Genomic DNA, 14,989 nt, shown 5'->3' on the forward strand with positions numbered 1-14,989 from the left:
ATACAAGTCTGTGTATACATACATTTTCACTTCTTTGACTAAATATCTAGGAGTGGAATTTCTAGGATATATATATACATATATATATATATAATTTTTTACCTATTATACATAATACAATTATCTATTATAATAGTAAGTATATGTCTAACATTACAGGAAACTGCCAGAGTTTTCTAAAGTGGCTGAACCATTATGCATCAGCAATGTAAAGGGTACACATTACTCCACTGACTCACCAACAGTTGGTATTGTCAATCTTTTTAATTTTAACCATTTTAGTGGGCATACAGAACTATCTTTCTGTGGTCTTAGTTTACATCACCCTGCTGACTATTGATGTTAACCATGTTTTTACGTACTTAATGACCACTGATAGATTTTTAGTTGTGAATTGTCTGTTCAAATCTTTACCTCATTTTTAATTGTGCTTTTTGTTTTCTTATTGAGCTGTAAGACCTCTTTATGTATCATGGATACCAGTCCTTTATCAGATATATATATATTGGGAATATTTTCTTCCAGTTTGTGGCCTGCTTTTTCATTTGCTTATTTTTAAAAAGATTTTTATTAAAAATATAGCTAACATACAATATTATATTAATTTCAGGTGTACACCATAGTTACTCAACATTTATATACCCAAAGAAGTGATCACCATGATAAGTCCAGCAACCGTCTGACACTGTACCACGCTATCACAATATTGTTGACTATATTTCCTGTGCTCTACGTTACATCCCCATGACTTAGTTGTTTTACACCTGGAAGTATGGACCTCTTATTCCTCTTCCCCTTTCCTTTTAAAATTTACCAATTACAGTTGACATTCAATATTATTTCATACTAATTTCAGGTGTACAGTCTAATGGTTAGACACTTATATAATTTAAGAAGTGATCCCCCTGACTAGTAACCACCTGGCACTATATATAGTTATTAATATTACTGTATCACTGACTATATTCCTTATGCTTTTCTTTACATCCTCATGGCTATTTTGTAACTACCAATTTGTACATTTTAATCCCTTCACCTTTTTCACCCTGCCCCCAACCCCTCCCATCTATCACCTCAACAAATCTAGTACTCATCTCACATATATACTGTGTTTCCCCGAAAATAAGACCTAGCCGGACCATCAGCTGTAACACGTCTTTTGGAGCATAATTAATATAAGATCGATTTTACATAAGACCCGGTCTTATATTAAAATAAAACTGGATCTTATATTAATTTTTGCTCCAAAAGACGCATTAGAGCTGATGGTCCAGCTAGGTCTTATTTTCGGGGAAACACAGTAGTTATTGCAATATTACTGACTGTGTCCCTTATGTTATACCCTATATTCCTGTAACTACTTTGTAACAACCAATTAGTACTTAATCCCTTCCCTTTCTTTCTCCCACACCCCCCACCCCTCTCCCATCTGGCAACCATCAAAATGTTTTCTGTATCTATGAGTTTGTTTCTGTTTTGTTTGTTAATTTTGTTCTTATGTTCCACATGCAAGTGAAATCACATTGCATCTGTCTTTCTCTGATATACTCCACTCAGCACAATACCCTCCAGGTCCATCCATCCATGCTGGTGCAAATGGCAAGGACCCATTCCATTCCATGGCTGAGCAATATTCCATTGTATATATATACCACCACCTCTTTATCCATTCATGCATCGATGGACACCCAGGCTGCTTCCACATCTTGGCCGTTGTATACAATGCTGCAATGAACATATGGGTGCACAGGTCCCCTCAAAGTAGCTTGGTTTCTTCAGATAAATACCCTGAAGTGGGATTACTGGGTCCTGCATTGACTTTTTTTACAGCCTTTGTTTTATAGTCTGTTTTGTCTGGTATAAGTACTGCTACCCCAGCTGTTTTGTTGTTGTCATTTTCATTTTCGTAAAAATACCTTTTTCCATCCTTTTATACTACGTCTATGTGTGTCTTTCAATCTGAAGTGAGTCTCTTGTAGGCAGCATAAGTGAGCTTCCTGTTTTCTTATCCATTCAGCCCTTTTATGTCTTTTGACTGGAGCATTTAATCCATTTACATTGAAAGTAATTGTTGATAGATGTGTAGCTATTGCCATTTTATTCATAATTTTGATTTTTTGTTTTCCATCCTAAAGTTAAGTCCCTCTAACATTTCTTGTAATACTGGTTTGATGGTTATGATTTCCTTTATCTTTTTCTTGTCTGGGAAGCTCTTTATCTGTCCTTCAATTTTAAATGATAGCTTTGCTAGGAAGAGTAATCTTGATTGTAGGTCCTTGCTTTTCACCACGTTGAATATTTCCTGCCAATCCCTTTTGGCACAGTTTGTTGAGAAATCAGCTGATAGTCTTATGGGAGCTCCCTTATAAGTTTCTAATTGCCTTTCTCTTACTGGTTTTAGGATTCTCTCTTTGTCTTTAACCTTTGCCATTGTAATGTGTCTCTGTGTGGGCCTGTTTGGGTTCGTTCTGTTTGGGATGCTCTGCACTTCCTGGTCTTGTATGTCTATTTCCCTCACCAGGTTAGGAGAGTTTTCAGTCATTTTTCAAATAGGTTCTCAGTCCCTTGCTTTCTCTCTCCTTCTGGTACCCCTATGATGTGAATGAATGTTGTCATGTTTGGTGGTGTCCCAGAGGTCTCTTAAATTGTCCTCATTTTTTTTTTTATTCTTTTTTTCTCTTTGCTCTTCCAATTGGACGTTTTCTGCTACCGTGTCTTCCAAATCACTGATTTGATCCTCTGCTTCATCTTGTCTGTTGGTGATTCCTTCCAGTGCATTCTTCGTTTCAGTTATTGTGTTCTTCACTTCTGACTGGTTCTTTTTTATGGTTTCTGTGTCCTTTTTTATGCTTACAATCTCTCTGTTGAAGATCTCACTGAGTTCCTTGAGCATTGTTACAACCATTGGTTTGAACTCTGTCTCTGGTAGGTTGCTTGCCTCCATTTCATTTAGTTATTTTCCTGGATTTTTCTCCTGTTCTTTCATTTGCAATACATTTCTTTGTTTTCTCGTTTTGGCTGCCTCTCTGTTTGTTTCTATGTATTAGGTAGATCTGCTATTTCTCCCAGTCTTGGTTGGGTGACCTTATGTAGTAGGTGTCCTGTAGGGCTCAGTGGCACAGTCTCTCTGGTCACCTGCTCTGGGTGCTCCAGGAGTGTCCCTTGTGTGGGTTATGTGTGCTCTCCTGTTATAGTTGAGCCTTGATTGCTATTGGCAATCAGTGGATGGGACTGACCCTCAGGCTAACTGGCTGTGGGCTTTGGCCACATCCACAGCTTATGGGCTGCTGTGGGGAGACTTATCCCCCTGGGTGGGATTCGCCCAAGCTGGCTCTGGTGCCTTTTGAGGTCACCCTTTGTGTGTGCCATGTGAGGCTAATTAGGCAGTGCTCTGTTGTGGTCTGAAGCCTCCAAATACGTGGTTTTGGGGCCTCATGGGAGGGGCTCTGGTGCAGGAGGTCAGCTACAGCCTGTGACTGTCTGGAGGCTACCTGGCAGTAGTTACCAAGTGATGCACAGTGTTTCACTGCCTCTGCTAAACCTGGAGGTGTGTGAGAGAGGCCACAGCTGCAGACTGAGTATGGCTGCCACCAGTCCCAGGCCTGGGGTAACTCTGCAAAAAGCCAGGACACTCCCAGGCCTGCTGCCACCTGCCGGCTCCCTTAAGGTTCAGCCACTGATAAAGCCTTGTACAGTTTGTGAGTTAAGTGAGGCAGGGTTTCAGGGAGTCACTAGAGTGGGAAGAGTTGTGGTCACCAGGTTAATGTAGATTCTGGTTTGGTGCCAGTGCTGAGCTTGGTGTAACTCAGCAAAAGTCTTAGAGCACACCGAGGCCAGTCCCTGTCTGCCTGGGGCTGTGGACTCTGACAGTTTTCCAAGAAAGAGTGCAGTGCAGGAGGGACTGGCTTCTCCTGGAGAAAATGCCTCCAGCTGTGTGCAAATTGGGTGGGGCGAGGTCCCAGCTGAGTCTGCAGGGCAGAGCTGTGGAGCTCATCAGACCAATTAGGTTCAGATTTGGCCTGTGGGGGCGGGCTCAACATAGGAAAGATGGCGCCCACTTGCCGGCTGCCTAGGAAAAGGACCCCTTAGTGGGAAAATGCTGACTGTCCTCCAGTCGTTCACCTGAAGCCAGCAGCACTCCTTACTCTGCCCTCCCACCACGCCCATGCATGTCTCCGAGGCCCCCAAGTCACCTTACCTCGTCTGGAGCCCAAGGTGAGTGCCTGTGAACAAGTGAGTCTGTGTGCGAGCTGTTTAAGACACGCCTTGGTTTCCCGCAGCTTTCCGTCCCACCCTAACAGTCAGAATCCCCACTATTTTTCACAGCCAGATGTGGGGGCTCCTCTTCCTGGCACCAGTACTCGGGGCTGGGAAGGCTGGTGTGGGGGTCTGGGGTCTCTCCCTCCTCCAGGGGGGTCGTTTGTGGCTAAGGTATCCCTCGTGATTCTCAACTGCTGCAGGGAAGTTTGGGGCTTGTTCTGTGTCTCTGCTCCTCCTACCAGGCTTGTTGTGGATTCTTCTTTATATTTTTAGTTATAGGACTTCTGTTTGGCTAGACTTCAGATGGTTCTCCAGGTTGATTGTTCTGTAATTTAGTTGTAATTTTAATATGTTCACATATGGACGTAGACAGTGTTTACTCTGCCATTTTGGATCTCTGCCTTTTCATTTTTTTAATGGTATCTTTTGAAGTACAGTTTTTAGTTTTGATGAAGTTTTAATTTATCAGTTTTCTTTCAAGGTTCATGGATGTTTTTGCCTACCCCAAGATCACATAGGTTTTTCTCCTGTTTTATTCTAGAAGTTTTATAGTTTTAGCTTTTACATTTAGATAAATTGTGTTTCAAATTGATTTATATATGGCAAAAATTAACGGTTGAGGTACATTATTTTTTCTATATTGATACACAGTTTTTCCAGTATAATTTGTTGAAAAGACTATCTTTTACCTATTAATTAGCACCTTTTTTTTTAATCAATTTGTATATGTGTGAATCTATTTCTGGACTTTATTTTGTTCCATTAATCTGTATATATATTTATACTTTCACCAATACCTCACTGTCTGGATTGCTGTAGCTTTATATTAAGTATTGAAATCAAGTAACGTAACTCCTCCAATGTTATTATTTATGTTTTTCAAAAATATTTTGGCTAATATCACTTCTCTGCTTTCCACATAAGTTTTAAAATCCGCTTACTAATTTCTGTAAGAAAAGCCTGCTGGGACTTTGAATGAAATTGTGTTGCATACATAGGTGAATTTGGGGAGAACTGACACATTAACAAAAAATACTGACTCTTCGAATCCATAATTAGTGTATCTCTTCATTTAGTAGGCCTTTTTTTTTTTTTTAAGGAGGGCGCAGCTCATAGTGGCCCATGCGGGCATCAAACCAGCAACCTTGGTGCTACCAGCACCACGCTCTAAACAACTGAGCTAACCGTCCATCCCTAGTAGGCCTTCTTTAATATGTCTCAGCCATGTATTTTAATTTTCATTGTGTAGGTTACACATTTTTGTAAAATTTATCCCTAAGTAGTTAATGTTTTTGATGCTATTATAAATGATACTTAAAATGTTTAATTTTTTATTGTTCATTGCTAGTACATAGCAACAATTGATTTTTGTATATTGACCCTGGTATAATGTGACCTTGCTAAATTTACTTATTAATTCTACTAGTTTTATTGTAGATGCCTCAGGGTTTTCTATGTACTGAAAACAAAGGCAGCAGTTAATCTTCCTTACCATTCTAAATTTCTTTTATCTTTTTCAGAAACCCCTTGCCTTTTTTGGTGGCTAGTAGCTCCAATAGAATGTTGAATAGGAATAGTAAGGGCAGACATTCTTACATAATTACCAATTTTAAGGGAAAAGCAGTTTAGTCTTTCATCATTAAGTGTGATGTCAACTGTTTTTCATTTATACCCGTTATGAGGTTGAGGAAGTTCCCTTTTGTTCCTAATATGCTAATAGTTTTTATTACAAATGGGTACTGAATTCTGTCAAATGCTTTTTCTGTGTCTATTGAGATGATCGTATAGGTTTTCCCCTTCATTCTGTTAATATGGTGAATTACATTAATATTAAATGTTAAATCAATCTTGTGTACCAGGGAAAATTCACGTTTGGATGTTATATATATATATGTATGAATTTGGTTGTATTATATATATGTAATATATAGTTATATGTATCTCAATTTGATTTACTAAAATTTTGTTAAGGAGGTTTTTAAAAGCGCTTTACTGAGCTATAATTCATATACCATACAATTCACCCCTTAAAGTATACAACTCTTAATCTCCTTAAATCAAAGTTTTTTCTCACTTAAAGTTCTTGGCTTGGTTAAAAAAAATGTTGTCCCTAGTGTGTTATTAGCAATCTGTTACAATTTATTGACAGTTTATTATGTATATGACACTTTATGTACATTATCTTCAATCTTTACAATTTCAAGAGGTAGAAATTATTCCAATTTAGAGATGAAAAAAACAGGCTGTGCAGAATGAAATTGATCTAAGACTATAGAGTACAAAAAAGGCTAAAAGGCCCAATTTTGAAGATTTCTGCAGAGTTTGAAAGAAAAGTTACTTAAAAATACCAGAGTCAGAAGTTGAACACAGACTTGACTTTGGCTTACCTGTAGTCTTCCATATATACGCGTATTTATAAGCGCAGGCTCTGGAGTCAGACTACTTGGCTTCAAATCTCAGCTCCAACAAATAGGATAATATGAAGTGAGGAAAGAGACCCTACAAGAAGGCTGTGAAATGGGCGAAGAACAGTGCTGCTTACCTTAGTCTTGTTGAGGCTGCTCTTCCCTAGGTGTTCTGCCATTGGTTCTCGGAGGATGTAGGATGATATCCAGGGAAAATCAGAGAAGAGGGGGTGGATAAAAGATTAAAGATTTTACTTCCCTCTATGTCCATAACTTTTAAGCTAAGAGGGAAAATTGATTCAGTAACCCAACTGACTTACTTTAAAGCACAGGCAACCATAACTACATAATATATTTTAAAATAATTCATGTAAATAGATATGAGAGTTCATTTAAAGTACCAATAATTATGTAACATGCCAAGAAAGTCAAGATGAATAACACACGATCACTGTCCTTAAAAGGCTCACAGTCTAGTTAGCTTAAGTGCTACAATGAGGAGCGTTCAGCAAAACACTATGTGGAATGATTAATTCTGCTTAAAGGGCTGGGGAGTCTAAAAAAGCTTCCACAGAGAATGTCAGACATTAGCTCGTTTGGACATTAACTTGTTGGACAAAAATTTTATATTAGGGTTGGCTTGGTGTAAAGAGAAAATGATCCCTTCTCAGTTCTAAGTTAAGTCCTCCAAGAGGATAGAAGTAGCAGATACAACAAATCTACCACTGGAATCAGATGGTTAACTAGTATATGGTTCAGATTTTCTTTATTCAGTGCCTGTGGTGGGGAAAATCTGTCTTTATCAAGAGTTGGTCCAAGTATTCTGAATTAATCCTTCGTAAACTTGAATCACCATGTCAATTCCCCATTTCCCCACTCATTTTAAATTTATAAGAAATAGCTTAATAAGGTGAATATACATAGCAGAAAGACTGTTTGGTCTAAATATCAAAGTTTATTGAAATAAAATATAATCTATAATAAAAAATACTAAGGGTGTTATCATTGGTTACAGTTTTAAGTATATTAACAAGAAATCCAATATTTTAATTCAAGAATAATACCATCTTGTGGTACAGTAACAAACATGAAGTAAAATGTTGAATAATACTGAATAATTCTGTCAGAAATATTTTATACTTTCCAATCTGTTAAGTATATCTTTTTAAGTGAAATTTTAAAGTTATTTAAGACATACTTTTTAGAGTGAAATAGTTTTAGCATAATCAGCATTTAAGACAATAACTTTCATGGAAATTCAATTCAACCCTAAGTGGCATACATGCTTTAAAGTGTCTTTATTCAAGAAATGTATTACAATGCTCTTTGCTATTAATCTCTAAGATTGCTATTATTCTTAAACTGGAATTAAAGCTGGTCATAAAGCAAAACAGATGAGTTATTTCAGAAGTAGAAAGGGCATTAGGATAGTGAAAGAAAGGAGAAGAGCATAGGTACTCATACACAATCTATGTGTTTAAACTCTTTGTCAATTGGCCAATCCTTAGCCTGGCACAGAGACCTCTGATATGTCATAGCAACTTCTGGACCCAAATAGTCCGGACAGTACAGGAAGAAAACTTGTTTCTTTTTCTTGTTATATTTCAAGATTACTTTCTCTGCAGTCTATAACATTTTACCTGCTATTCCACAAAATGTGTGCCACAATCCAATTATTCTGCACAATTCAAGGAAAAAGTCTCACATGCACTAACATTAGGAAATTACTTTCAGAGTTCCTATGAAGTTTCACCAGTGAAGATTATCCCTTTTACTGTTATGTAGCAATCATGTATCAATCTTCTATCATACTGTCCTACTTGTGTGTGGATCTGTGAAAACAACAGTTGTCATTTTATTGAGGAAGATAACCTTTTAACAAAAACCGCTGTAAGCTTTTAAAATCCTCATCTTTAAAAATCTGTAAAGCTTAGATATCCTATGTACTCTGGGGAAAAAAATGTTATTTCACACAATTAAGAAGTAAAAAAGAACAAAAGCTGACAAAAATTGACACACAGGAGATACCTCTTTAAAGAATAAATGTCAATCTTAGTCTTAAAACACATCCTATTAATTAGAAGCAGTCTGTAGGGTGTTTGTTGTAACTCCCATTTGGATAGGTGGCTGATTTGGGAATTTAAATGGGAATTTCAGTTTTCTGACTTCCTATTTGAGGCTGTAACTACTAAAGCCAAGCCAGGATCACCTTCAGAAGAATTTTGCTTTGTGCATTCTCTAAATCTGGGAGGCATCCGTGCCTCTCAAAGTAGGGGTATTACAGTGAGCTTGGATGCACAGCTTTTAAAGTTAATGGTGACAAATTAAGTGTTTTCAAAAAATTGTGCCAATTAATATCAAAGTAGAGAGTTGTAGACTAATACAACTTTTAGTTCTTTAATCTACTGTGGTTTAAAGCTTAGGTTTTGTATTTCTGCCATGGTATTTCAATACCTTATCTAAGATAGTACCATGCCCTAAAAAACATCTGTTATAGGCAGACAAGTCTAAATCTCCTTTCTTAGGATAACAGGATGAAGCTGAACTTGAGGCAGTAGTTGAAGACTTTTACCGTTTTTGAGTTTCATGTTTTTGTGATCAGAAGTGAAATTAGAAACTAGAATCCTTTATGTAAAATATATATATATATGTCACAATTTATTAAACTATAATTTCTTAACAGCAAAAACACCAGGATTAAGATACATGCCCAAATTGACATTTAGATAGATCTTCAAAGTAAATGAAATTTATCAGGGCCCTGCAATTTGTGACTCAGTCTCCCTTATCTCTATTTTGCAATTTATGTTTTTCAGGAAGCCTTTGATTTTAAATTTTAGTTTGTTTTATAGTATCAACTGACAAGAGTAACCTCAGTTCATGTTTTCCCAAGAGCTTCAGAAGTTTTAGCCGTCAGTTAAAAAAAAAAAAAGACACTAAATTACCAGAGAACCTAAGAACTCTGATTCTGATGAGTTCCTTTACCAGTTTCAGTCACTTTTTAAAAGGAATTTAACTGGACATCAGGTAACATTTTATACTAAAAATAGTTAATTTAAATAGCCCTAAAAATGACAGTACTTGAGAGATCTAAATAAATTCCATCCATCCAATAAATTGACATATATGGTATTAGTGAACTTATACCATTGTACTTTGTTCAATGGAGGAAAAGCAAAGAGAATCTAAATATTTAGATATATGAAAGATATTGGAAACAATAAATTTATAATGATTTTTATTCTGCCAACATACTCTTGATTTTGACCCTATAGTCCGCAGAACACAAAAGCAACTGTAAAATACATTTTGGGAAGAAATGAGGCTGTACTCAAAGACAATTTTACAAATTTTGACAGCATTAAAAAACTGGCTTAATAAATAGTCATTGGGGGAAAATCCTGCATATTCAACAACAAAATATCTGTATTATTTATGATTATTTAAGTAATACTCAGTGCTTATCGTATGCCCTTTATTCAGGAGTGCAAAGCACTAAAAAATAAGCATCATTTACATATTTAGAGTAAATTGAAGTACAGAAAATTTGCCCATGGCAAAAAAAAAGCAGGTTTTTAGACATGAAATGACTCAGAATTCCACATTTCCAGTTCCTTAAAATAGAAATTATATGCTATCTTTAATGCCTCCATCTTATTTTAACATTAGTTTACAATCATAGTTTAAATTGTATACTCAAGGATCATGTGATAGGTTAAAGCCCATAGGCTTTCCATCATTTAACTGGTACATTGAATAGGAAAGTTAAGTGAAATGTGATGTTTGCTTTTTGCTTTCTAAAAAAATTTTAAATGAGATCGAGGACATAAATAAATGAGTTCTGGAAACTCTTGCCTTGGTTTTTCTGCTTCATATGCCTGTATTACTATAGGACCACAATAATTCTTTCCTTAACTATCTACTTGACCTCTAATCCTTTCCTCTCAAGATCTTAGTGAATTGAATTGGTGATTCATTGAAAACAAAATGTTAAGTTTTTGTGGAAGTACAAAATGGTTAATGTTGGTTTCAGTCAACTAATCTCTGATACTAACTTGCCTAGTTAAACTAAGATCACGAAGTATGAGAAAGACTTTGAAACACAGTAGGGGATAAGTAGTCAAATACTAGATGTGTGAGACAATAAAACAAAACATATTCCAAAACCTAATCCTAAACTTAAATCGATGCCTCATTGAACTACTAACCTGACACACCTTGAAACATGGCAGAAGTTACTTTAAGCACAATGGACCAGCATATTACAGAAAGCAGCCACTGCCAATTTCAGCTGCCTCAAACTACTTAGTGTGTATAGTCTTAAAAAGGTGATTATTAAATTTGAGGGAAAAGTCCCATTCTTTTGACAGTCTAATAGAAGTCATGGATCCTTGCTTTAGAAACACATACTACTTTTAAGAGTTGATAATCTACTGTAAATCACAGTATCGTTGGTTCAGTGGGATTAGACATGAAGAAAATTTTCGTATTGTTAATAAAGACTAGTCACTAACCTTAAGGAACAGACTCTAAAAACAGGAGAAAGTGCAGTGATCATATTTATTCATGTGCCTCTTTTGCTAACTCTAATGGTATAACTGGTTGATGCAAATATGCCCCAATCTAGCTTATAAATATTAAAAACAAAAATGTTTGAGTTCTAACTTCTGGCAGCAGTGTACATGTAACAGTTTTCAAGTATTGCGAAATACTGTGAAGGAAAGACTTTAATATACCACTGTCAAATTCCAATGTATCCAAACCAGCAATGAAATGTCTGCATATATAATTTGTTGCCTTGAGTAAAATATAAGAAAATAAAGACACAATAGCTCTAAATTCTTTATAATCTTCAAGGATGGGAAACCAGTATTTCTGTATTTGTTTTAATAGAATTGAACATTTAATTTTCCCCCACAGTAATCAAAGCAAACATTTTATCATTATTACTCTTGGTATATCAAACAATTCCAGGAATGTAAGAAAGTCGGACTTGAAAATATTACATAGAAAAAGGTTGAATTAACAAACACATTACATTTTGTAGTTACTTATTAGTAGTGTACATTGACAGCTACTTATCTGATAGCAGCTCTGCTGCTTTTGAGTGAGCTGTTTTCTTCCAGAGGGAATGGAGAATGGCAGTGTTATCTTTGGAACAAATTCAGAAGACGGTAGCAAATAACAGAAGAATCACTTCTACACATATTTTCAAGGGCAATACATAGATAAGTATATAATTATGGAAAAATATGCCTCAAATACGCTTTTTAAAATTTGTCAGGATTTCTTGCTTTGTTTTTTTCTTATTAAAATATAATGTACTGTCACTGCTATCTGTTCTGGGAAAAACAAACCCTGAGGTTTGAGTTTCCTCCTTCAACCAACAGAGTGATATCAAGTAAACTTGGACTCAGGTCAACTCGTTGGAGCCAACAGAGAATTGTGTGGTACATCTGATTACTTTACCAATATACGCATATCCTGGTTTATCAAAGAGACTCACCAAATATTTTGTTAAAGTTTTATACCCCAAGCAGGTTCTCTGATGATGTATCATGCTAGCATAGTAAATCTGAAGGACTAACACATGGTATAATATAAACAGACATGCAATACAGAAGGACATAAAAGATACAGCTTGACCCTGGATTTTCCCCTTAGAATAACTCCTTCCATAAATAAGACTTTACTTTTTACATATAGACTAATCCTATAACTGGTCTTGGATCACGGAGAATGTTAAGGACACAGCTTAAGAAATCTAGACCACATTTTTTTGTAGTCTATTGTCACCCCACACCACAAAAAACTCTCTCCAAGTGGATGCTCAGGTTAGATTAAGATGCTCTTAAACCAACAAATTTACTGAGGCTTAGAATGTAAATCATATAACTATTTGCAGCAGCAATAGTCATTTCAAAAATGACTAAAACAAACTTTTAAATATAAAGCATATAAAAAGGACTATTAAGGATAGTTTTCCAAACTATATCTAGAAATACAGGAAAATATGTATTGCCTCATAATAAAGTTCAATAAATATTCTTTCTGAATCCTACAAACACTACAAGATGTTATAGGTTTATTTGGTTCCCATAAGTTAAAAAAATCTGATTGCTTTTACATAAATCCCTTCAGATTTTTATTAATGCTTTCTTACGAGACTCAGAGATTATCTATGTCTAACTTTCAGAAATGTGCTTTTTTGTTGGTTTTAATAAGTGTACTTAATTTTCTAGCAAATAAACATGATTTAAATTTTAAGGTTCAAGGTAATTCTAGAAAAAGGTAGACATCGAACTATTTGCTTTTCTACGTCCCCGTATTTACAAAGCCTAGCATCCACTGTGGATTCCTTCTTACTCTCACTTATCACACTATCAATAAATAGTAACTGTGGTCCAAGTTACCTATATTAAAGATTTCAAAATTCCTCAAAATGTCACACTACAAAGTCAATAATATCTGATTTTGATAGGATATGAATATTAGTGTTATGTAATTTTTTTGCTATTGGAAAAGAAATAGAAATCTTTATTTTTTTTCTATCTAAATTAAATCCAAGCTCCATTATCAATTCTCAAGATAATATCTAAAACTGTACATTCCTAAAGAAAGGTAAAGCTGTTCAAGGGCTGAACTAGTCCAATATACAATTAAGAGTTATTTATTCCTGTTATTTTTTATTATTATTATTATTTGCTTTTTAAATCCCTATATTAAACCCCTGGTTTCTTGTGGATTATATCATAATTTAACATTGTAAAAATTAATTTCAGAAACTATTGTGCTAATATTTAGATTTCGGGAAGGAATCAGACAAAATCAATTACCTCCATTCACTGTTAGAACAGAAGATAAAATAGCTTACTAACTGATATGAGTTATGAATGTCACTGTGACACAAAATTTGCTGTGATTTGCTTATTTGGCTACAAGTACAGTATTTTTCATGAATGACAACACACAGCATTTCCAACTTGTAACATGAACCTCCAGCTCATAAAGAGTGTACTGTGTGACTTGAAAGAGTCTGATTATAACTAAGTAACAACCTTTCCCCTGAAAAACATGAACAAAATCCATTGGGAAATCAGGCACAAACGGTATTTATCGGTTTTTCTTCTTTTCCTCCTGCGGTTTTGTTTCTCAAGACATATAGATGGTTCCGATATAATCCAACACTTGTTACAAAATGACACAGCTATTTTTTTCCTTTTCTTTTTCTTTATCTTTTTCTCGAGGTTCCTTTCGTTTACGTTCACTATTCCCAGATTGTCTTCCACTTGATGGAGAGGCTTGCGCTGGCTGGCTTTGCTTTAAGAAAAATAAACAGGAAGAAATTACCTCAACTTTTCTAAGGTGCTTAATCATAGTTATCTAGAAAGAAAAACCACGGAGAGTGAAAGGAATCATTAATGGTAAAAGAAGCTATTGGGGTATAGTTATGTTACATGGTATCTAAATAGTTGCCTCTACTATTCTGGACAGATACAATTAATGTATCTGTTATTCCAAGTAAATGGAATTTCAAAAAATAAATAATGTGTAGGATTATACTGCTTGAAGCCTCAAATTCAAGAAATGTTTATGTTAAAGTTCAGAAAATGTTAATGAACTTTTGGTAAACTACAATAGCTCTCCAAGTTCTCATTAAATACTATAATAAACAGATTTTAAAAGGGGAAAAAAGTCCTGAGAACTGAGAGTGTGGAGTAAGTGTATTCTGTGAAATAAAATAACTTTTTTTTAGTGAAAAGCTAGTCATAAATGGTTTTAAGCTTGGGATAGTCAATATTTGAGCTAGAAATAGAAATGTTATTTTAATGGAGACCTCTATATTTAAAGCTTCATCAGACCTTAAAGCACATCTTGCTTTCTTGTGTACCCAAATCAAAGGAACAGTTCTGGCGTGGTACAGTTACACACAAAAGAAGGGGAATATGTTTTCATTTAATGAAATGAGATTTAACATACAGAAACCTAATTAATAGTCACATTTTCAGTGCTTAAAAACATTAAACTGGGAAAAAAGTAAAAAGTGGGAAAGTGCTAACCTTTGTTGAATACTTAGTGTATGTCAGGCACTGGATTTAGCAGTTCTCAACCACAAACCTAAGAGCTAATCGAAGTATTATCTTCTATTTCACAGAAATATAGGGAAAATGAGGCTAAGAGAGTAGAGGACTTCGTCTAAGGTGTTGCAGCAGGAACTGCAAATCCATGTCTATCTGACTTGAAGTCTACATTCCAGTAGTACCTCACACTGCCCTCTTGACAGAAAAGACTTTGTTCAATTTGGTTTCTATTCTTTGCAGGTA

The 14,989-nt window shown here is 35.3% G+C and overlaps 1 protein-coding gene across 1 annotated transcript in view; it reads right to left on the reverse strand.

Moving 5' to 3' along the window:
* Positions 1 to 7,652: 7,652 nt before the first annotated feature.
* The window catches only part of MINDY2 (MINDY lysine 48 deubiquitinase 2), a 59,333-nt gene continuing 51,996 nt past the window's right edge, over positions 7,653 to 14,989 (reverse strand). The window contains exon 9 of the mRNA XM_033108126.1: positions 7,653 to 13,985. Within this exon, the coding sequence (XP_032964017.1) occupies positions 13,857 to 13,985 (129 nt within the window). The 3' untranslated portion in view covers positions 7,653 to 13,856. The remainder of the gene's footprint in view (positions 13,986 to 14,989) is intronic.

This window comes from Rhinolophus ferrumequinum, chromosome 6, assembly GCF_004115265.2.
Source record: "Rhinolophus ferrumequinum isolate MPI-CBG mRhiFer1 chromosome 6, mRhiFer1_v1.p, whole genome shotgun sequence".
Classification (NCBI taxonomy): Eukaryota; Metazoa; Chordata; class Mammalia; order Chiroptera; family Rhinolophidae; genus Rhinolophus; species Rhinolophus ferrumequinum.